Source organism: Periplaneta americana, chromosome 7, assembly GCF_040183065.1.
Source record: "Periplaneta americana isolate PAMFEO1 chromosome 7, P.americana_PAMFEO1_priV1, whole genome shotgun sequence".
In the NCBI taxonomy this organism is placed as follows: domain Eukaryota; kingdom Metazoa; phylum Arthropoda; class Insecta; order Blattodea; family Blattidae; genus Periplaneta; species Periplaneta americana.
Window position 1 is genome coordinate 324389 of NC_091123.1, and position 25098 is coordinate 349486.

Consider the following 25098-nt stretch of genomic DNA (forward strand, 5'->3'; position numbering starts at 1 on the left):
CTAATTCCTTCATTATGAAAGCAGCTGCTTCAAATATTACGCACTGAATGGTACTTAATTTCATATGAAGCATGCATTGAGAACGTTATATGAGACAGGGCCAAAATGTAACTTCATCCTGGGTGAGTAGGTAAGCATATTAATTACAACGGCTAACGGATATAATTGCTTAATTGCCTATCTCAGTCGCAGCCACAACAAGGAAAGTAGCCCATCGCTTCTTCATTAACCGTCTTTTGTTACGCCTTGGATACGCCTAGGCGGTAATGAACGCCGTTGCCATCGCAACTGCTCCTTCTTCTGTCAGCGCCTCAGCCCCCTGGTGGCTTCGTTAAATATTAAAGCGTAGCAAAATGGCTTCTTTTCAGAGCACTACTCCGTATCAAAAGGCACGCCTCGCCCGGCAACTTAATCAAAGCTTCGGATTGGACACAGGAAATCAAAGCTAATATGTCGTCATAAAGCTCATTACAGACGCTGGTACGGATTCAGGAGAAGCTCAGTTGTCTACGGTTCCCGCTACCGAACTGTAGGGTACTTAACCCCACTCGAAAAATACAAATCCCTGTAAAATCGAAAAAAAAACCGATAATTTTACTCAAAATGACAACCAAAATACAAATATATAGTGCAACAATAAACAAAATATTGCATGACGATCATTTTTAGTGTCCTCCTTCTTACCTTTCCAAACAAGGATAAGGTGGCAGGGAAGTGCTGCAATTGCGTGCAACGTAATCGTGGCCACTGCTTGATCAGAATCATAAAACAAAGAACTTGACCTTCAACGAATATCGTAACGAGTGCCAGGAAATAAAGACAGCATTAACTGCTCAAGCAACTAGTTTGAGTTTAAAATTTGTTTTTATTAACAGTGCCGGGTCTCTTGGACCCTTGACTTTTACAGAAAACATGATTATACAAATTGAAATATAAATATTAAAGAAAACTGATTAATAAGACCGTCAAAGACGAACAACTAGTAATATCTTGAATGTTTAATATATAAAATATAATAGAAATCTACACAGACAGCAAAATAAATGTCAAAATAAATAACTGTATATCCGAAAGAAAATTAGTTAATAATGGAGTTCGACAAGGTTGTCCACTATCACCAACTTTATTTAATATTTACATAAATCAAATTATTTTAAAATGGAACCAAATCTACACATCAGGAATCAAAATAACCAGTGGTCTAACATTAAATACCTTACTCTATGCCGATGATCAAGTCATAATTTCCAATTCAGAGGATAATTTACAAAGAGGATTATATACATTAAATAAAATATTAAAAGATTTTGGGATGGAAATTTCAGTACAAAAATCAAAAGTAACGGCATTTTTAGGACAAGACCCAGTCAGAAGTAAGATAATACACAACAACCAATGCCTCGAACAAGTACAAAATTTCAATTATCTGGGTTGTGAAATATCTTATCAAAATGAAAAAGATGTGAACAAGAAAATTACCTAATTTACACAAATTCTAGGAATAATAAACAATGCATTAAAAGCTAAATTAGTACAAAAATCTACAGGAATATAAATATATAATACACTAGCATTACCCTCCCTTTTATACGGAAGCAAGATTTGGACATGAAAGAAAAAAGACATGAACAGAATCAAAGCAACGGAAATGACATTTTTCAGGACAGCAGGATATACTCTTTAGACCGAAAAAGGAATGAAGAAATTTTAGAACAATTAGAAGTAGAGTCAGTAGAAGAAAAAATCAGCAGATACAAATTCAATTGGCTAGATCATGTAAGAAGAATGGAAAATTCAAGAATCCCAAAAATTATGATGCAGTATAAATCTAGAGGACATCGTCGACCAGGAAGACCTTTTAGAAGACTGCTAGATGGGGCCGAAACAGGTCTACAGAGGCCTAATTCGTGAAGGATGATGATGATGATGTTTAATATATGATTTGTTTTTCAGTAATGACTTGTTGTGGGTTGCTAAGCAGCAAGATGCACTTAAGAGTATTACAGAATGTTAACGGACTTTTTACCGAATAGGTGCACAATTAAACCTTCCACCGAGACGTAGATGGAAGGATAATATTAAAATGGATTTGAATGAGGTGGGATATGATGGTAGGGACTGGATTAATCTTGCTCAGGATTCGGACCGATGACGGGCTTATGTGAGGGCGGCAAAGAACATCAGAGTTCTCTAGAAGCCATTTGTACATTAAAAACAAATGTTTAAATCGTTATTTTAGCACGCTATACCCGCAGATCTGTAACTGGAAGAAAGAGCAGCATTGAGGAATGGGAACACAAACTGAAACCGGCATCTTTCGATAAGAGACAGGATCAAATTCAGAACAATAAATATCTAAACAAAATGAGAACAAGTGAATTAGTAGAGTTGCCTAGAAGATCCAGGGAACGTTGGGAAGCAGAGTTAGAAACGAGGAAAGTCTTGACTTCGCCCTCTAAGGTCTGTAACAGTAGACAGAGAAATGGAAAGGCCGAAAAGAGAAAATGAGAACCAAAGGAAGAGAGAAGAAAGAGGAGGGAAGGGAAGATAGAAAAAGATGGTGGTAGAGGGATGACGTGGAAGGACAGAAAGAGATGCATTTTCTGCAGCAAGAACGACGGGTATGAAATCTCTGTTTAAAAAGAGAAGCTGGGTCGCCATTTATCCCGCAGGGTTGGCTGTAATCACGTGACCAAACAACGAACTGGCCCAGCATTGTAACGAAACCAGAGCCAGGCACTGCTTAACAACATGCAGAGATCTGTGACTCGATTCCGAGTAGAGAAGTGCAGAATTATATCGTTCCACAAAACAAAATAAATACAAAGAAATTTCATTACGTAGCTGATGTTGACAACCGAGCAACAACGCCTACCTCACGCTCATTGCAGTGGGTATCGGGAAGTTACTGTAGAATCAATGTCCTTTCCTAGATTTGGTTTCAAAGGCTATGAACATTCGATTATCTTCCTAAAAAGTCGTAATGCTTACTCTACATTCAGTTTTTGGCACAAACTTCGTTATGAGGCTTGTGCAATATCTGAGATGTGCACGATTCTTACAATGAAATACTATGGCATTCATAATTCAAAAGTAGCACGATTATCTCCGAGAAAAAAAAATCAATAAGACCTGTCCCAGATCTGATTGAACATAACCTACTCAACGGTTTCAAAACTCCAAATTTGCAGAGAAATCTGAAAGGGGTTATACAAACACCTGTAAAAATGAGGGAAATTTTGAGAATTTGAAGGAAATACAAGAATATTTAGGTATATTTTACTTTCATTTGAATCTAACAAATAATAAATCAGTCATGGAAAGAACGAATAAATCAGGGAAAAAATAAATCAGTTAAAAACGAAATCAATCAAAGAAAGAACAAATCAATTAGGAAAAAATCAAATCAATTAGGGGAAGAACAAAGAAATCTGGGAAAGATTACAATGAACGCGAGGAAGGATGAATCTATCAGCGAAGAAACGAATCAATCTGGGACAGAATAAATCAATCAGGGACAGAACATATCGGGGAAAGAACAAATCAGTCAGGGAAAGTACAAATCGATCAGGGAAAGTACAAATCAGTCAGGGAAAGTACGAATCAATCAGGGAAAGTACAAATCAATCAGGGAAAGTACAAATCAGTCAGGGAAAGTAAAAATCAGTCAGGGAAAGTACAAATCAGTCAGGGAAAGTACAAATCAGTCAGGGAAAGTACAAATCAGTCAGGGAAAGTACAAATCAGTCAGGGAAAGTACAAATCAATCAATGAACAAAGTAATCAGAGAAAGAATAAATCAATCACGTAAAGAAGAAGTCAATCAGGGAACTAATATATCAAGGGAAGAATAAATGAATCGTGTAGAGAATAGATGACTCGAGAAAAGAATAAATCAATGAAGCAAAGAACAAATAAACATCAAGCAATCCACTAACGACAATACAAATTTCGAACAACGACTGAATGAGTCAATGGCACATTCAAAGAAATAAACTGTCAACAAATAAATAATCAGTCAATATATCAACCGATCAATTAATAAACTAATGGTACAAGAAATGAACCAATTGTCCAACCAAACCGAGCCAATTAACCAACCATTCAAGTCTCTACGTCCATCCTTTCCGTTGGCATTCACCACCACCATCCCCCTCCCTACTTACCTAATATTTACCTACCTACCCACATTCTCAGTCATTTATACCTATCTTTATACGCCTTCCTAAGCTTCCATGCATGTTTCTCACACTAATAGGGTGTCGCCTTCATTTATTTCATGTAAATCTACGACACAGCACCCACAGCTAGCTCTACTTCCATCCGGATGACGTCTATCCCGTCGCCAACGAAACGCGGACTAAACGACCAGCATGGTCAGGACAGGGTGAGTACAAAATTCGATCTTCGACATCACACTCGACTTTGATAGGGCAGATCCATAACAAATTGAGGCCTACAGTACAATGCCGTATGGATTCGCTAACAAGTAGTTTCGACCGGTTTTTTAATGACGCTGTATCAACTGGAGTATACGGTTGCTTGAAGAAGATCCCAAGTCTATGACGTCACTTTTATATAAGGCGTCTTCTTGTAGTGACCCGTGGGTGCGTATTAGCCACGTTCAGTTGAAAGCTATCTTTATCGGCACAATGAGCTTCCGAAACCAATTACAATTTAAAAAGCAAACTTGCATAATATGAACGAGTAATAGTAGCCTATACAGCGAAATTTATAAACTTGTACTTGCTATTTGGGAACAGGAAACTGTACCAGAAAAATGGAAGGAGTCCATAATTGTACTATTTTTAAAAAGGGGGACAAAACCAACTGTGGTAACTTTCGAGGAATATCACTATTGTTGACGTCGTACAAAATGTTGTCCAATATTCTTTTGAGAAGATTAACTCCGTACGTAGATGAAATTATTGGGGATCATCAGTGTGGTTTTAGGCGTAATAGATCGATTATTGATAAGATTTTTTGTATTCAACAGATAATGCAGAAAAATGGGAGTATAAGGGTACAGTACATCAGTTATTCATAGATTTCAAAAAGGCGTATAACTCGGTTAAGAGAGAAGTTTTATAATATATTCTTATTGAATTTGGTATTCCCAAGAAACTAGTTCGATTAATTAAAATGTGTCTCAGTGAAACATACAGCAGAGTCCGTGTAGGTCAGTTTCTATCTGACGCTTTTCCAAGTCACTGCGGGCTAAAGCAGGGAGATGCACTATCACCTTTACTTTTTAACTTCGCTTTAGAATATGCCATTAGGAAAGTTCAGGATAACAGGCAGGGTTTGGAATTGAACGGGTTACATCAGCTTCTTGTCTATGCGGATGACGTGAATATGTTAGGAGAAAATCCACAAACGATTAGGGAAAACACGGAAATTTTACTTGAAGCAAGTAAAGCCTTCGGTTTGGAAGTAAATCTCGAAAAGACAAAGTATATGATTATGTCTCGTGACCAGAATATTGTACGAAATGGAAATATAAAAATTGGAGATTTATCCTTCGAAGGGGTGGAGAAATTCAAATATCTTGGAGCAACAGTAACAAATATAAATGACACTCGGGAGGAAATTAAACGCAGAATAAATATGGGAAATGCCTGTTATTATTCGGTTGAGAAGCTTTTATCATCCAGTCTGCTGTCAAAAAATCTGAAAGTTAGAATTTATAACACAGTTATATTACCTGTTCTTTTGTATGGTTGCGAACTTGGACTCTCACTCTGAGAGAGGAACATAGGTTAAGGATGTTTGAGAATAAGGTGCTTAGCAAAATATTTGGGGCCAAGAGGGATGAAGTAACAGGAGAATGGAGAAAGTTACACAACACAGAACTGCACGCATTGTATTCTTCACCTGACATAATTAGGGACATTAAATCCAGACGTTTGCGATGGGCAGGGCATGTAGCACGCAGGGGCGAATCCAGAAATGCATAAAGAGTGTTAGTTGGGAGACCGGAGGGAAAAAGACCTTTGGGGAGGCCGAGATGTAGATGGGAGGATAATATTAAAATGGATTTGAGGGAAGTGGGATATGATGATAGAGACTGGATTAATCTTGCACAGGATAGAGACCGATGGCGGGCTTATGTGAGGGCGGCAATGAACCTCCGGGTTCCTTAAAAGCCATTTGTAAGTAAGTAAGTAATAGTAGCCTACCAGAATTCTCAAATATTTACACTTTTACATCTGGAGACGTAGGACTACAGTTACATAAACATTAAAGCTCTGTTTATTACTTGACGCCACTCCGTCTTCGTAGCCGGATTTAAGCAGCCATGTGTGTAACATGATCACTAAAAAATTGCATTTTTAAATCTACATCAGAGAAGAATAAAACCGAATCTGTCTGTGCTCCACAGTTAGGCTACGTCGCGTTATTCTCTAAAAGTAGTAAATTAATTAAATCCGGAAAAGAGAACAAGAGAGTTCACACCTCGATGTTTGCAACTCTTCTGTAGCATCAGACGAGGAAAAGAGTTATCGGTCCGCGCCTGTAATTAGATTATCCGCATTGGCATGCTGCTGCGCGCTTAAGACGCGTCGGTGTGAAACGGGCTTGCGACGTGCTTCAAACAGATTTTTTTGTTTTGCACACACCAAGCAAATGAGTAAGAAAGTCAGTCACCCAATACTCTCATTTTGGAGTTGAATTTCACTTTATAAATTAAGCCCCAGAATAAAAATAAAAACCTGCAAATCAATTTAATTAAAAGGCTCAGTTTTGTTACCCGAAGTTCACAATGTTGCAATTTCGGTATCGCGTTTCCATGACACATGATATAGGAGTACTTTCCTTTTGTAGTAATTTCAAAGAGCTGTTGTTTTGTTCTGCACACTCCCTGCACTTATACAAACATTTGCTGTGATTGGTTGATCAGCGGTAGTACTGTGGCTACGTAAAGCAGGAATGCAGCTGTGCCACTTGCCACCTGGGCTGCTGATCAGCTGCAAAAATTTAAAGTTCGTAATTGTATGTAGATCATTATAGACGGGCGCTCACCGTCATGACTTTTTGTTAACCATGAAGACGCATTTCTAGGTACAGTACATGCGTCATTAATCTTGCAGATTTTTCTCAAAACTACTGATTAAAATTCAGGAGGATGTAGCAACATTGTAAATAATTTAACTGATGCTCGTTGGACAGTCTACTGAATCCTTCGAGTTCGGCACCTCGACTCTAATTCCGCTACATTTTATTTTGCGTTTAATTGAAATTTAAGACATTTTCTTTTTTCTTCCAATTTACTTCTGTTTCAGTTTCAAAATTACATTATATTTGCAATTAAAATGTTTTAAACAGAGAGGATTTATGACCACAATATGCTTGTCAAAATCTTCTATTTACCCAACAGCAACACCAGGTATTATACTTCTGAAACAGCATATTATGTAAAAAATATTTATGCTCGACCATGCCGAAATGTAGTAATTATACACCTGGTAGCAGTCCTTTAATGCATGCCATTAAAGTACACCTACTCATTAAAGTATAGGTGTTCAGCCAATTACAACTCAGCTTACAGGTGTTCAGCCAATGACAAGCAGCTTTGTACCGTTATAAAACCGCAAGCATCGATTATTCTCGGATATGCAATCGAAAGAGAATTAGCGAAAAGTCACGGAGGCTGGAAATCCAATACTGTCGCAGAAGGTTATGTTCTGTTACTATAATAATTAGCGTTAATTGTAAATAGTATTCAAATAAATTCAATTTGTCATCTCGTTTTTCAATGTCGAATTCAATAATTAAGGTTATATCAAGTTTAACGGGATTACATCAAGGTCAATGACATTATTGTTCCTCGGAAAAATCAATACTTTCGCGTCTGCGCACATCTCACAATTCACGACCTAGAACAAGGTCACTTCCGATCTTGTCAGATACAAATAAAATGTATACATCTGAATAATTTCAAGTTAGAAATATGGTCGAGCATAAGAAGTCGTATGAAACTCGCCTATAATGGTAATTAAGACGTTCGTATGAAAATTATGAAACTCGTTTGCGCTCGTTTCATAAACATCCATACTCGCTTCTTAATTACTATCATTATAGGCTCGTTGCATAATGTACTATTAGCACTGTCATATTCTCGATTTAAATCCACATTTTGAGAAGATTTTGAAAGACTGGGAATATGTAATTTATTGCGAATATGCAAACAGAAAAATATCTCCATTTTAGCCAGGAGAATTTCTATTGGCCATTTTTTTTTCAAAAATATAATAATGGATTCTTATTATAAGGTCAATTGATAATTGAGGAGCATGAACTATTGCTCCAACAGTAAATCTACTATGGATTAGCAACAAAGACACTCAGTTTATTCACAGGCTCCAATTTGGCATAATAAATTAATAGAAATTCCTAATTATATAAATTAAAAAGCAAGCTAGTAATGAATAAACATAAAATAGCAACTCGGCAAACAGAGTTACCAGATCCAAGCGGCAAGCTTGTCTCCAGAGATTTTTGCGTAATGTAAAGCGTGAGTGTGTGTAATCAGCAATCCGAAGACTGGTTGGAACATCATAAGTAACATCAATAAGGCATCACTCATAAGGAAGCTAAGCCAAGAGAAAATGGGTTAAGTGGCCAGTCATTCTTAGAACAAAATTTTTCGCTATTTTTCTCTTTCAATTGAAAAGGAGTTGCTATAACAAAGTCAGAGTATCGAGTTTCAGAGTTCAAAAAGTGATATTATTGATCATTTATAATCGAAGCTCACCACGGATAAAATAAATTCTATAATGAAAAAAGTGCGAGTTTTGCAACAGTTGTCTACACAGCCGCAAAAGAAGGCAAGGGGGCAAGTTCATCGAATGTACAGTATGTAAAGTTTGAACTGCTTAAATGACGCTAAATTTTCGCAAACATTTGAAGTTCAAAGCTGTCTTCGGACAGTTAACTAAACAACAAACAAACAATATACTGTATAATACATTCTACACGCCTGTTGGTCTGTACCTCTTACCCTGAACGTTCACTTCTATACCTGATTGCGTTTGCTGTCACATGGACTTTCATAACTGACTTTCCTTTGCGACATTTAGTAGGCCTATCAATCACCCCGTGAAGGAATCTGTTGAACAGCTGAAATGTCTCAATTATAGTTCGTTAGCAAACGCACTGCCTTGACCACAGAGTGCGAGATGTTGGTAAGTAATCGCTCAGAGGGCCAGGTTCGATACAGCTGCTGAATTTTAACGACAGCCTGCACTGCAGGTCAAGTAGCCGGCCAGAACACGTCCAGTCGTAAAACATATCAATTTCGCTGACTCGCAGACCCACTAACTGCTGACAAACACATAAGTCACATTGCACGACTTCCCTCCTACGACCTTCACCTTGACGTTGGTTGGTTTCCATTTATTCAAGCCAAGTCATCGTAACTATCAAATCAGCAACGAAGTAGGCTGTGTTAACCATAAGAACTTGTCTATTAATATATTTATTAGGATTATTTCGTGGATAAAATAAAAATGTAAATAATATATCCCTAAAATTCGCTCGCAAAATATTAATACTCGTAATTGTATATTTACGAATACTTCACCTATTCAGACATTATGAAGTTGAAATAGATGAATATCGATTACTGCAATAAAGAAATTGGACGTTATTCAGTAATTCCAATTGCGAAAAGCGAAATACAGGTTTAACAATGTTAATAAATTACATGTATTCAACTTTTTCTCTTGTTATATAACAGAAATACATTTCCATTATCTGCTGAAATCATAATTTATTATCAGGCAGTACATCTCACTTGACGATATGTGTCAGAGGAAGAACAAATTGTTTGTATGCATCTGAAGTCTGACTAGTGTAATATGTAGCTAGTCTGAAATGATTGCAATGGGGGAAATAGGAACTGGCCACACTACCCCATTATCTTTTGGTTTAGTTGCCTCATAAGTGGTGTCTTATTGGTATCACTTGTGGGGTTCAGACCTGTCTTCGGATAGTTGACTAAACAACAATCATTCCCTGATAAACGGAGTCATCGGATAGTTGACTAAACAACAATCATTCCCTGATAAACGGAGTCATCGGATAGTTGACTAAACAACAATCATTCCCTGATAAACGGAGTCATCGGATAGTTGACTAAACAACAATCATTCCCTGATAAACGGAGTCATCGGATAGTTGACTAAACAACAATCATTCCCTGATAAACGGAGTCATCGGATAGTTGACTAAACAACAATCATTCCCTGATAAACGGAGTCATCGGATAGTTGACTAAACAACAATCATTCCCTGATAAACGGAGTCATCGGATAGTTGACTAAACAACAATCATTCCCTGATAAACGGAGTCATCGGATAGCTGACTAAACAACAATCATTCCCTGATAAACGGAGTCATCGGATAGCTGACTAAACAACAATTATTCCCTGATAAACGGAGTCATCGGATAGCTGACTAAACAACAATTATTCCCTGAGAAACGGAGTCATCGGATAGCTGACTAAACAACAATCATTCCCTGAGAAACTGAGTCATCGGATAGTTGACTAAACAACAATCATTCCCTGAGAAACTGAGTCATCGGATAGTTGACTAAACAACAATCATTCCCTGATAAACTGAGTCATCGGATAGTTGACTAAACAACAATCATTCCCTGATAAACTGAGTCATCGGATAGTTGACCAAACAACAATCATTCTCTGATAAACTGAGTCATCGGATAGTTGACCAAACAACAATCATTCCCTGATAAACTGAGTCATCAACAATCATTCCCTGATAAACTGAGTCATCGGATAGTTGACCAAACAACAATCATTCCCTGATAAACTGAGTCATCAACAATCATTCCCTGATAAACTGAGTCATCGGATAGTTGACCAAACAACAATCATTCCCTGATAAACTGAGTCATCGGATAGTTGACTAAACAACAATCATTCCCTGATAAACTGAGTCATCGGATAGTTGACTAAACAACAATCATTCCCTGATAAACTGACTCGTAGATTCTGAATATTAATGAAATCTGTGGAAAAGTAGAAGTTGCCTGCAGACTCAGACGGGATGTCAATTTCTTCTAAGCCTCAGAAGCTATTTTTTCAGCATGACTATACTTCCTGTAATGAGAAAGTAAATTGAAGATATGGATTTTATGGGAATAATTGGCAGCTTTTTGTGTTGATTGGAAATATTAACCAATAAATGAATTGTCAAAAGACCCGTCGGAGAGTAATTGAACGCACCTTCATCAGCGGCTGCGTGTGGCCGATTTTAGTTATTCTGCACTTCGCGATGGCAGAATTATCGCTGTTTTTAGTTCCAGTGGGGTCAGTTCGTGAGCTTGACAGATATTTAATCTAAAAGGGATTCGAAATATGACCCTTGTCATCGCCAGAACTGTTCTATATGAGGATGTACGAATGTGACGAATACAACATGGAGACATTCGCTTCCCCTCTGGGGGTTTTCCACTCTAGTCACCATCAGCGCCATCATGTGTGACTTGGAAATGTGCTAATCTGTCTGCCCCGTCACTTGTTACATGTGTACTTGGCCGTCCAAAATTTCTTCATGCTAATTAAGACTTGCGCTGTATTGAACGAGGTTCGAGTTTTGAAATGTTTTTTCGCCCACCATGCACTTCACTACTTTCACTGATAGTGCTTTCATAAGAGTTTCAGCAACAGTGAGGTTTACCAACAAGAGCCAGTCACCACTAATCAAGTACGACGCTTCCAGTGCTTTCTCGTTATTTGTTCTTTACACGAGATAAAAATATTGTCCGAACTGCATGGAGTTCGTCAGTTTTTCTTTCAAAGTACCTGGTCTGCAGTTTCATTTGTGAAGTCAGGATGAGTTTCGAAATGCCGTCTCTAGTTTGGCAGGGAACATAGAACTACTGGGCAAACCTCCGTTACATATCTCACACTGTGGACGTCATCAGCAAACTCAGGGAATCCCATGTCCAAATATGAATCACAATATTTTCGTTTTTTAATTCCTTTCAGTACCTCTGCACTAGACATCGTAGACTCTGAAGCAGGATCATGTTCAACATATTTCGAACTCAATCTCAAGAAATTCGCATTATCTTCCTTTAAAGTAAGGTTACACCTGTTGTCAGGGTTGCCAGATTGGGCTACTTTAAATTTTAATTGGCTATTGATTTTTACCATTGGACTACTTGCGACTTTTTGGGCTACTCAACAATTTATTTTCGGGGCTATTTTTGGGCTATTTTTTTATTTGAATTTGTGGAAAATTAATAATAATAGGTGTAGTAACAGTCTTCCTCTCCGTGAAAAAAACCTGTTACAGTGCACGTCTCGCCTTATTCCACCACCACCTTAACCACGAGAATCGACGTACCTATGCGAAATATACATTTATTTTGCACATGTCACATGACCAAGCCAGTGTAAGGGGATTTTCTCGTTTCACCATGACCAGTGCAGCAGAAGTGCAGCCTGCAGGCACATAGTAATCAGCTGCTGTTTTTCCTCCAATTCAAGCGTTAGTATTTTGTGAATGCCGATGTAGTTTATTACATTAATCTTAAATTAGCCACTGGGATCTTTTGTAAAAGTGATATACAGTTTTTTTTAAGTTATATTAGAGAATTAAGTTTTTTACTTTTTTGCATCCTAATTATAATGTAAGCTAATTATTCAATTCTGAGTCCTATAGTGAAATAATTTTTAGAGATCTGTGTTTGTTATAGATGTGATATACAGTAACATTTTAAAATTGTGATAGTGAATAACTTTTTTATACATATATTTTGTTCTGTGATTATACTGAAAATGGAAATATAAAGTTTATGAAGTTCAAATTAGTGCTCATAAAGGAGACTTGAAAAAAAAAAAACATTCCGATTCAGTTAAACATATATAATCCGCGAAATATAAATCTGCCATTTATATTGGGCTACTTTTTCTGAATTTTGGCTAATTTTCCAGCGAGCTTTCGCTACTTTTAGTTATACCAATCTGGCAACCCTGCCTGTTGTTATCCCCCTTTAACTAAGGACTGGTTGATACCTGATGACTCTTAGATATTACGGAGCCGTCTTAAGCCACCGTTCCATTTCAAAGAAAGTTGAGCTAACACTTCTGCCATAAAATTAAGCTGCACGTACACATTTTTTTTTTTGAGACAACACAACAGTCAATAGATTGTAGATTCTACGTATCACGATTAACAAACGCTGCCTGCCCAGTATATAAAGCATCAAATAAATTTCGAGAATCATCGAGTACTTGGCAAGCAAGAAAGATCGAGATAGTTCCAGTAACGAGTAGGATGTTAAACTGTTATGTTTTATTTAACGACGCTCGCAACTGCAGAGGTTATATCAGCGTCGCCGGATGTGCCGGAATTTTGTCCCGCAGGAGTTCTTTTACATGCCAGTAAATCTACTGACATGACCCTGTCGCATTTAAGCACACTTAAATGCCATCGACCTGGCCCGGGATCGAACCCGTAACCTCAGGCATAGAAGGCCAGCACTATACCAACTCGCCAGCCAGGTCGACTAACGAATAGATCTAAATTATTTGTGTTTCCATTTAGAAAGAATACGCAAACTATTTTCTGAGAAAGTATTTTCACTTGACGGAATTAGTTTGCGTTTTTCTCGCTAGACACTAGATAGAAGCAGAAATTTGTCATCCTCATATCTGCCGCGGACGGAGCCCCTCAGAATCACTCGCGGACCACACTTTGGGAACCGCTGGAACAGATGAATGTTTTCCGTCGCAACAAGTGGCAAGGTATCCACATGGTAGGGCACATAATTTTATTAAGAGTCTCTTTAAAATGTCTGGTTGATATGTTTATTTAAATTATTGTACTAATTTTAAAACAAATGCTACAGCTAATTAAAACAAATGTGAAAGACGTCAAACAAAGAGCCTAAGGCTGTGGTCTTCCAAGTAACGCACTAAACAACGCCCGTGCAGACGGCAGCTCTCTCCATCAACGCTGTGTCGTCGGTCACGTGTCATCAAGCAGCTGCCCTCTGTGTGGCGTCCCTCATTGGCTGCCTGTCCGGTGACGCAAACAAAGCGCGATTCACAATAAACAGCACAAAGGCTGTTGTTAATCAATTGCAAATACGTTTATTTTTATCCCAATTCAGGTTTTGCGAATTTATAGGCTGCAAGTGGAAGGGGTCGATAACTCGATACTTACTCACCGGAAACCGCGCGATCGAATTAAGTTCTACTTACGTTCAAATTACTTATCCCCTCTACTTGCACAGAGGTACCAACATAACGCGGATGGTTTCTTTACGTTGTTTTCACCTTATACAGGTTGGTATCAGTTCGTTCAACGTAGTTATATGGCTTATTTAGATTTATTTTTGTTCATTTAAGATAGTTTTCACTTTCTCGGGTTAGTTTTAGTTTCTTTAGGCTAGTTTTCATTCGATTTAATGTGTTACAATTCCTTTACGTTGATCTTGTTTAGTTCTAATTTTCTGACGTTAGTTTTAGTTTGCTTAAATAATTAATTTCATATACATCTGGATTACACAACTTTTAACACTGTATCACTTCGTAATATGTATGATAAGACTTTCTTATGTTAAATTCTAACGTACCTTCTTTGCATGTTTCGACCTATTTATGGGTCATCCTCAGAACTGGTCGTTGTTGGTCTTGGCGCCTCTTGTTCTGTTTTGATGGAGGGTGCGTTCACAGGAAACAGAAGAAGTGGCGCCAAGACCAACAACGACCAGTTCTGAAGATGACCCATAAATAGGTCGAAACATGTAAACAAGGTACGTTGGAATTTAACACAGGAAAGTCTTATCACACATATTCCGGAATTAATTTCAGTACATTTAGAATAGAAAGTAATACAATGAAACTGAAAGTAATTAACCTGAAGCAAATATGACAAACTTAAGGAAACTGAAAGTAACTAATCAAATGCCAACACAAGAAAGTCAAAATTAACTTAAGAAAACTTAAATTGACAACAAACGAAAATTAACCTAAAGGAACTCTCATCTAAGAAAACCAAAACTAAGCTAATAAAAGTAAAAGGAATTTCACAAAGATAAGAATTTCAATACAAATAGACCAAAAGCAACCTAAAGAAACAAACTAACCTAAGCAAACTGAAACTAACCTGTACAAGACAACATTTAAGAACAGCATTCCAATATGTCTGAACAACTCGGGGAAGCGGACTTGCATAATTTTCATGAAGGCCTAAGTTTTGTTCGCGGTGGCCTCGCAATGCACTCTGGTGAGCAACGACTGAACTATCGTCATTACGTACAGCTAGGCATAATAACTGCTTTCATGTGTTAAAATAAATTACCTAGTTGATTAGTTTCAGTTTCCGTCAGCCATCATCGGAACTAGTGACGTCATTATTTTTTCCGGTTTATTCAGTTGTTTTGCTGACGGGTGTCACACACAAACGCACCCTCCAGCAAAACAACTGAAGAAATCGGAAGCAAAGAGCTGACTAGGTCTTATGATGATTGACACAAAGCTACAACGAAGTATTTTACAACTTAGTTTTCATTTTAACACAAGAAAGTTGTTGCTATAACTTATTCTAAAGTGATATACTCGTATACTGTAGGTAAATTCTTGAACATTTGTAGTCAAGAAGCGTTATTCTTACTGTTTGTCTATTACAGCGCAAATCATTTCTACTTGGTACTAATCTGGAAAGATTTTGACTTCTACTGCATACTTTGCATATACTGAATACTGGAAGTATTTAAATGGTACGTAAAATACGAATTATTTATATTAAGCCTGCAGCCCCCTTGGTGCTATTCGACAGAAGTAGGCTACGAGCCGGCATCGGGTTTCCCCTTCTCCCTTCATCTTCATCACCACCTATTTCCTACTTACACATTCACTCGCCCTATTACACGACATAACTCTCCACAGATACATATCAAGCATAGCTTGGCCCGCCGAAGTGGTGTGCAACTTTAAAACGAGTCACAGTCCTGCCATATATCCGCAATATGCGGAACCCGAATCACGAAAGTGAAATAGGTAAGCATTAGACACACATACGTTATAATACGAAGGCGTTGTATCACCCTGTAGCACGTGCACGGCTTGCCAGCGGACGGTTTAATACACACTGACATGTCTGTGTGCCTGCAGGCACAAGTCACGTCTGCCTCGTACAAACCTAGGCTAGCTGTGGCTTCCGCTTTTTTTCACTAAATAACAATAATGTTCATGTAACACATTTCTGGCAGCGATACATTATTGAAATGAAAACTGTCATTACGCATGTCTAATACTTCGTAAACACACGAGTTCTTTCTGAATGCAACGGCACGCGCTGCCAGAAGAGTAGATTGCATGCAAGACGCCGATATGACGTATCGGCTGGACGCGAGATTCTATCGTTCCAAATTTGACTGACATCTCTGAAATCTTACAAATTGTACACAATGTTAAAAAAAATATTCAATGACAAAGCAAGTAACGGTCTCTTTATTGGTAATATTACTGCACGTGCATACGCCTAGTGTTACTTCATTTTGTTATAAAGTAATCGATACATTGAATTTTAAAATTTTTAGAATATTTTACACATCCAGTATTTGTCATTATTTCCTCGGACTCTGTAAAATGTCTTCTGCAATCGAAATATATACGAAGATCAATATGAAGAGCTATTGACAAAACAATCACAACACGCCCAGCAGCAGTAGTAGTAGTAGTAGTAGTAGTAGTAGTGGTAGTAGTAGCAGTAGTAGTAGTGGTAGTAGTAGCAGTAGTGGTAGTGGTAGTAGTAGTAGTAGTAGTAGTAGCAGCAGTAGTAGTGGTAGTAGTAGCAGTAGTAGCAGTAACAGTAGTAGTAGTAGTGGTAGTAGTAGCAGTAGTAGTAGTAGTAGCAGTAGTAGTAGTAGTAGTAGCAGCAGTAGTAGTGGTAGTAGTGGTAGTAGTAGCAGTAGTAGTAGTAGTAGTGGTAGTAGTAGTAGTAGTAGTGGTGGTGGTAGTAGTAGCAGCAGTAGTAGTAGTAGTAGTAGTAGTAGCAGCAGTAGTAGTGGTAGTAGTAGCAGTAGTAGCAGTGGTAGTAGTAGCAGTAGTGGTAGTAGTAGCAGTAGTAGTGGTAGTAGTAGTAGTAGTAGCAGCAGTAGTAGTGGTAGTAGTAGCAGTAACAGTAGTAGTAGTGGTAGTAGTAGCAGTAGTAGTAGTAGTAGCAGTAGTAGTAGTGGTAGTAGTAGTAGTGGTAGCAGTAGCAGTGGTAGTAGTAGTAGTAGCAGTAGTAGTAGCAGTAGTAGCAGCAGCAGTAGCAGTAGTAGTAGTAGTAGCAGTAGTAGTGGTAATAGTAGCAGTAGTAGTAATAATAGTAGTAGCAGTAGTAGTAGTAGTGGTAGTAGTAGTAGTGGTAGCAGTGGTAGTAGTAGTAGTAGCAGGAGTGGTAGTAGTGGTAGTAGTAGCAGTAGTAGTAGTAGTAGTAGTAGTAGTAGTGGTAGTGGTAGTAGTAGTAGTAGTGGTGGTGGTAGTAGTAGTAGTGGTAGCAGTAGCAGTGGTAGTAGTAGTAGTAGCAGTAGTAGTAGCAGTGGTAGTAGTAGTAGTAGTAGTAGTAGCAGTAGTAGTAGCAGCAGCAGTAGCAGTAGTAGTAGTAGTAGTAGTAGTAGCAGTAGTAGTGGTAGTAGTAGCAGTAGTAGTAATAATAGTAGTAGCAGTAGTAGTAGTAGTGGTAGTAGTAGTAGTGGTAGCAGTGGTAGTAGTAGCAGTAGTAGTAATAATAGTAGTAGCAGTAGTAGTAGTAGTAGTGGTAGTAGTAGTAGTGGTAGCAGTAGTAGTAGTAGCAGTAGTAGTAGTAGTAGTAGTAGTAGTAGTAGTAGTAGTAGTAGCTTCTCTCTCGCCGGGTTCGAATCTGCGAATCTCTAACCCAATATCCGGCATGGAACTCAGACATGTCAGAAGGTCCCTGATTGTCACTCTGTTGTGTTGATGTGGCAATGGCAGCTTTCTATCGGACGTGTGGTAGATGTAGACCTCACAATCCTCAGGTGGCTTGTTGAGAAGCAGTCACCAGCTGGGCTAGTCGCGAATAGGAACAACGAAACTTGGTGGTGGGGTCTAAATCATTTGATAAATCTAGCCATCTAATCACGGTGTGGACCGAAATCTCACAATCTTCAGCTGGTAAACCATAGATGTCTTGGCCAAGTGATGGACAGATATATCAACGTTTATGTAAAAGTCACTTCAATCTCAGATTATTCGATGGAACTCAGGCACCTCCAGGTGTAGCCTACAGATGTCTTACAGTCACATCACAGATACGTTTATGAACATGTCTCGCACTGTTTAGCTGATAAATGGAGCTTTTTTTTATGAAGTTCAGTCACCAATAGTCACGCAAGGGACTGGCATCTAATTCTAGAATCAGTCGCCTCAGCTTCTACTCAAGGCATGGATAGAACCTTGGTGCCAGTACAGGTCCATCGCTAGTCTGGCCAGATCTCACAATTTCATGAAGATCGGTTTGCTCGGGCCACCCTCGACGCGCGGGCCCGGGTGGCCATGCCGCGGCCTGGGAGGATGGTTGGTATTGATTCACTGGAAGCTGGAAGCAGCGAGCGCTACCAACATCCCCGGCACGGCTACCAGCATATCACGGCCACCTGAATCTTCCGATCGCCGAGTGTCTCACACACAAAACATTTGAGCATCGTACCTGGCATTCCTAATGCAAAGGCAGAAACGATTCCATCCGTTTTTGCTCAATATATAAAACCTGAGTGCAAACTCAAAATGGCGACGTGTTTAAACGCAGACTCTGGGGTCTGTTTGTTCCATTAAATATATACTTTTAATAGGAATAGAAGATAAGTGAAATAAAATTAAGGGTGAAAAATGTTGTAGGGCGTTTGAAACAATATTTAGCCTATAATACATTAATTTCATTTATTATTAAATTTTCTTTGCCAGATAAAATTATACACATATTTTACAGTACTACCTCGTTATAGCAACAAAAATTATTGCGACGCTTCAAAACTAGATTTCGCGCGGGCTGTAGAGTCTCAATTAAGGTCTAACACTAAGATCCAGAATGTAGCGGGTTCATTTCCCGATGGAATCCTGCATTTTCTCCATTAATCTAATCACTACGGCCCTGGGGTCAACTCAGCGCCTAACAGAAGCGAGTACCAGGGCACGTTGGACTGATAATGCGATTTTGCTCACATTCAGTGTCTGCCAATGAACTGACCTGGCCACGAAGCACACAAAATACAAACATAATATTATGTATCTTCATCTCAAATAAAAACAGACAAAACCTATCTAGTCCAAATAAAATATAATATCTTCTTGAAACCTTACTACACATGCACAGATTATAAACACAAAAGACCGGGTGGTTCTTAAAAAGAATTCAAAGTATCTTTGTTTCACGTTTTCCTGTATTAAAAGAAATTAATTCTCAATCACTATAAATACTTACTTACTTACTGGCTTTTAAGGAACCCGGAGGTTCACTGCCGCCCTCACATAAGCCCGCCATCGGTCCCTATCCTGAGCAAGATTAATCCAGTCTCTACCATCATATCCCACCTCCCTCAAATCCATTTTAATATTATCTTCCCACCTACGTCTCGGCCTCCCTAAAGGTCTTTTTCCCTCCGACCTCCCAACTAACACTCTATATGCATTTCTGGATTCGCCCATACGTGCTGTATGCCCTGTCCATCTCAAACGTCTGGATTTAATGTTCCTAATTATGTCAGGTGAAGAATACAATGCGTGCAGTTCTGTGTTGTGTAACTTTCTCCATTCTCCTGTAACTTCATCCCTCTTAGACCCAAATATTTTCCTAAGAACCTTATTCTGAAACACCCTTACCTATGTTCTTCTCTCTCAAAGTGAGAGTCCAAGTTTCACAACCATACAGAACAACCGGTAATATAACTGTTTTATAAATTCTAACTTTCAGATTTTTTGACAGAAGACTACATGACAAAAGCTTCTCAACCGAATAATAACAGGCATTTCCCATATTTATTCTGTGTTTAATTTCTCCCTAGTGTCATTTATATTTCTTACTGTTGCTCCAAGATATTTGAATTTTTCCACCTCTTCGAAGGATAAATCTCCAATTTTTATATTTCCATTTCGTACAATATTCTGGTCACGAGACATAATCATATACTTTGTCTTTTCGGGATTTCCTTCGAACCCTATCGCTTTACTTGTTTCAACTAGAATTTCCGTGTTTTCTCTAATCGTTTGTGGATTTTCTCCTAACATATTCACGTCATCCGCATAGACAAGCAGCTGATGTAACCCGTTCAATTCCAAACTCTCTCTGTTATCCTGGACTTTGCTAATAGCATACTCTAAAGCAAAGTTAAAAAGTAAAGGTGATAGTGCATCTCCTTGCTTCAGCCCGCAGTGAATTGGAAAAGCATCAGATAGAAACTGGCCTATAAACACAAAAGACCGGGTGGTTCTTAAAAAGAATTTAAAGTATCTTTGTTTCACGTTTTCCACAATCAATCACTATAAATTCACAAGCAAAATAAGAATGAATAATTTTGAGAAAATTATATTAATGTTTTATCTCGCCAACAGCAAAATAGCCCATCTTTAAAATGTGAGTAACAGAAACATTAATGTATTAATTACAAAATGTGCACGTACAAGATATTGTGCACTCATTTATACAATCTAGTTTATATTCAATAGGAAATATGACTGATACCTTCACTTGAAATTATGTTTTACCCCATTGCAAAGAATGGCATTCTGCAGGATTACTTTTTTTTTTTTTTTTTTTTTAACGTATCAGAAGTTAAAATTGCCAATTACTTTTCTTTCCCCTGTCCTTGCCCTCCCACCCACCCTGTTCCTCACCCTCGACATGAAAGGAAATGTTTAGAACTTTCACGGGGGGTTTAACGCAGAGAAATGAACAGCAGTAGCCCTGGTGAGTGCAGTTCAAACTAACCCGCCAGCCACGTTCCTTTGGATCACTATGACGACGTGACTGAAGCAAGACAAATGTTAAGCGAATATGATTTGTATGCGAGATTAAAACAAGTGCTATAAAAGTAGGAGGAAATTACCTTTCGTAGTCCAAAAGTGAGAAAAAAAATTTCTACTGGATAAAAATGGCAACAACAAAAAAAATGCAACACAGAAATCACGTACCGTACGGTGTTTTTTGTTACAAAATGAATTGCTTCACTGAAGGGCATCGTTTTAAGGGTAAAATAAAAACGTCATTTCATCAGCATCTGCCCCTCATTGGGCTATTGTTACTCTTATCATTCCTTCTTAGTGCTCGCTATTTTTCACGGATTGACTTCAGGGGTGTCATTAGATTAAAATGAAATTCAATGACTACCTCCACTATGATTGTTTGCTGGCCATGAATAACAAATTCCTCCACTGAACAGTCTTCAGACGATACAGCCTGTCTCGGTGCAGATCATCTCACATTTAAGACCAATTCGAAGAGCGCGTTTAACGCGTCTGTTATTACTTACTGGCTTTTAAGGAACCCGGAGGTTCATTGCCGCCCTCACATAAGCCCGCCATCGGTCCCTATCCTGAGCAAGATTAATCCAGTCTCTATCATCATATCCCACCTCCCTCAAATCCATTTTAATATTATCCTCCCATCTACGTCTCGGCTTCCCTAAAAGTCTTTTTCCCTCCGGACTCCCAACTAACACTCTATATGCATTTCTAGATTCGCCCATACGTGCTACATGCCCTGCCCATCTCAAACGTCTGGATTTAATGTTCGTAATTATGCCAGGTGAAGAATACAATGCGTGCAGTTCTGTGTTGTGTAACTTTCTCCATTCTCCTGTAACTTCATCCCTCTTAGCCCCAAATATTTTCCTAAGCACCTTATTCTCAAACACCCTTAACCTATGTACCTCTCTCAAAGTGAGAGTCCAAGTTTCACAACCATAAAGAACAACCGGACTTTCAGATTTTTCGACAGCAGACTGGATGATAAAAGCTTCTCAACCGAATAATAACAGGCATTTCCCATATTTATTAACAACAAATATCGGGTAATCATTTAATTTGGCCTTCAAATCTGAAACAAGTTACAATTCCAAAGGCTGTGAGCCGCATCAGATGACAGCAGTGTACTGCAGCGGCCTTCCAGCGTGCCAGCCTCCATTGTCTCAGGTTGCCTCGTAATTAAAAAGTTTTCACGCCTAAGGAGAGGGAAGGGAATTAAGGCTGCGACGATTAATCAGGCACGAGCGCATTACGAGCTCCGCTGCCATGGAAACCATCTTGATCTCCTTCATTTTTCCTAATTGAACATAGGCAGGATGAGCTACAAATTTCTTTGCTTTAGCAATCATCTTGCGCCTCCTTCTTTTGTTCAACGAGGGGAAGCAGGAAACAATACGTGGCTCGAGGCTTTCCCGGCGTTTGATATGGAACATACATGGGCACAATTTTCGGTTAGGTGAGGCACTCGATTTGAAATAGTTTGTTTACTAGGAGAGCAGACTGCAGAGTAGGATGGGAAATATAAACTGCTGTGACCTGCGTCACCTTATCGTAATCGCTAAGGCGGTCAGTGGCGAATTATTAGGAAAGCGCTTGGTTAACGTGAGAGACTCGAAAACTTTTATTCAATTTGGCAAATTAATCCGGCAGCTCTAATCATAAACCTCTTTACTATTTCTCCATCATTGAATTGATTTAAATCACAGGCGAGAAATTGCGTAACTAGCCAATAATATTCCATCACGTTGTCTACGTTTATTTTTTTGAATATTCTGGCATTTATCAAGATTACTTAATAGATTCGCAGGTTCTCGACCTAAAATAATTTCAGAAAATCATATTTCCTTTTCTACGCACATTCGATATTTTTTTATAAATTTATTTTGGAAATAATACGTACAAACAACATTTAATTCCTCGTAGGCTACCTTTTAATGCAGCGTGTTTAAGGTATAATGTCGTATTTAGTATACTATGCAAATGTTAAGATCATAAATTTTCTTCGTAATAGTACGAAAAATAACATTTAATTTGTCTTACTTCTAATTCAGCATGTTCTTTACGACATAAGGAGTAATGTCGTTGTATATTAAATTTAACCCTTCAGTACTCGCGTGGATTACAATAGTAATCCACTGATATTTAATCCTGTATTACGTCACCGCCTGCAGCACTGCGTAGCTGAGCGTCAATGCAATTTCTCGTCACAGTCTAAGTGAGGCATTACTGGTGTTTAGACGTATTTGTCGCAACGCTTTGGAAAGTTATACGGAGTTTTATCAAGTTATACGCAGTTTTTCCGAGTGGATTACCATTGTAATCCACGCGAGTACTGACGTCAGTTTCTTACTCAGGTAAGTGAAATAGTTTTTATATGGTTATGAGTGATGCAATGCAGGAACTTTATGAAAAAAGTGTGTGATATTGTTCCATCCTTTTTGTAGTTGGCTCCAATGGGCACGGAAAATACAAGCAATATTTGCAAGTGGCTAGATGAAGATCTGGATGTTGGCATTGAAAATGAAAGTGATGATGAAAGCAACAAAGAAGATCTTTTGAATGAAGTTCACGATTCTAATTCAGAACAAGACAATGAGGAGGAGGATGATGATTATGGTGATGGTGATGAAAGACTAATGTCTATAAATGATGGAAACTGCTATACGGGAAGAGACAACACTACAATTTGGCAGGAAGAACCAGTATCTCTACGAGGGAGAAGAAGAGCACAAAATATAGTGATTCATTTACCAAGCCCTAAAAGAGCTGCAAAAAATGCGCGGACACACACAGAGTGTTTTGACTGCTTTATTGATCAGACAATAATCAATGTAATAGTAAGGTGTACTAATATTTATATTGAAAAAGTGAAGCGTAATTACGGACGTGACAGAGGTTGCAAATTAACAAATGACGTTGAAATTCGAGCACTCTTAGGTATTTTGTATCTTGCTGGTGCTTTGAAATCGGGAAGACTGAACGTAAGAGAACTATGGGATAAAAATGGCACAGGTATAGAGTCAATTTACCTGACTATGACCTACAATAGATTCCAATTTTTGTTACGATGTCTACGCTTTGATAACATTCATGACAGGCAGGAAAGGAAAGAAATTGATAAACTGGCTGCTGTACGTGAAGTGTTCGAGTTATTTGTTCAGAATTCACAAAGGTGCTACATTCCAAGCGAATATGTAACTATAGACGAGCAGTTGGTTGCATTCAGAGGACGATGTCCCATGAAAGTGTATATACCTACTAAACCAGCAAAATATGGGATCAAAATTTTTGCTATGGTGGATGTGAAAACATATTACACTCATAACTTGGAAATTTATGCTGGTATTCAACCAGATGGTCCATTTCACCAAAGTAACAGTGCACATGCAGTGGTGAAGAGGCTGGTTCATCCCATCAAAGGAACAGGAAGAAATGTGACCACCGATAACTGGTTCACGAGCATACCTCTGTGTTTAGATCTTCTAGAAAATGACAAAATTACACTTGTAGGAACCTTGAAAAAAAAACAAAAGAGAAATCCCTCCTCATTTCACAACTACTCAAGACAGGGAAGTTAACAGTACATTGTTTGGATTCAATGAAAACTGCACAATTATTTCGTATGTACCGAAGAAAAACAAAACAGTGTTAGCATTATCAACCATGCATTATGATAAGGCAATGGATGAGGAAACAGGAGGAAGCCAGAAGCCTGAAATAATATCTTTTTATAATAGAACTAAATGTGCTGTGGATGTCCTGGACCAATTATGCTCAGCCTATGATGTAAGCAGAAATTCACGCCGCTGGCCTCTGACTATTTTCTTTGACTTACTGAACATAGCAGGTGTCAATGCTCTTGTTGTTTATTCTGCAAACAAACAAAAAATTCTACGGAAAAACTTCCTAGAAACCCTTGCTGTGGACCTAATGAAGCCACTAATTTCCGAGCGTATCACCCAACAGACAATTCCAAGAGAAATAAAGAGAAGAGGAGAGCAACTGTTAGGCATTCCACAAACAGGTCAAGAAGAAGGAACACGGCCAGAAGGTATTGGTAGGTGCTACATGTGTGGTAGAACAAGAAACAAG

General features: G+C 38.4%; 2 protein-coding genes across 5 annotated transcripts in view; both read left to right on the forward strand.

The window, feature by feature from the left end:
• The window catches only part of LOC138702818 (glutamate receptor 1-like), a 789302-nt gene that overhangs the window by 151836 nt on the left and 612368 nt on the right, over window positions 1–25098 (forward strand). The window lies entirely within an intron of this gene.
• LOC138702663 (piggyBac transposable element-derived protein 4-like) lies at window positions 23125–24780 on the forward strand. Its single transcript, XM_069829991.1, has 2 exons — window positions 23125–23360; window positions 23451–24780. Exon 2 carries the CDS (start codon window positions 23460–23462, stop codon window positions 24582–24584), a length of 1125 nt encoding a protein of 374 aa, XP_069686092.1. The 5' UTR covers window positions 23125–23360; window positions 23451–23459; the 3' UTR covers window positions 24585–24780.

Coding starts and splice junctions, on each gene's coding strand:
- LOC138702663 (XM_069829991.1), top strand. CDS start 23,460: ATGGGCACGGAAAATACAAGCAATATTTGCAAGTGGCTAGATGAAGAT.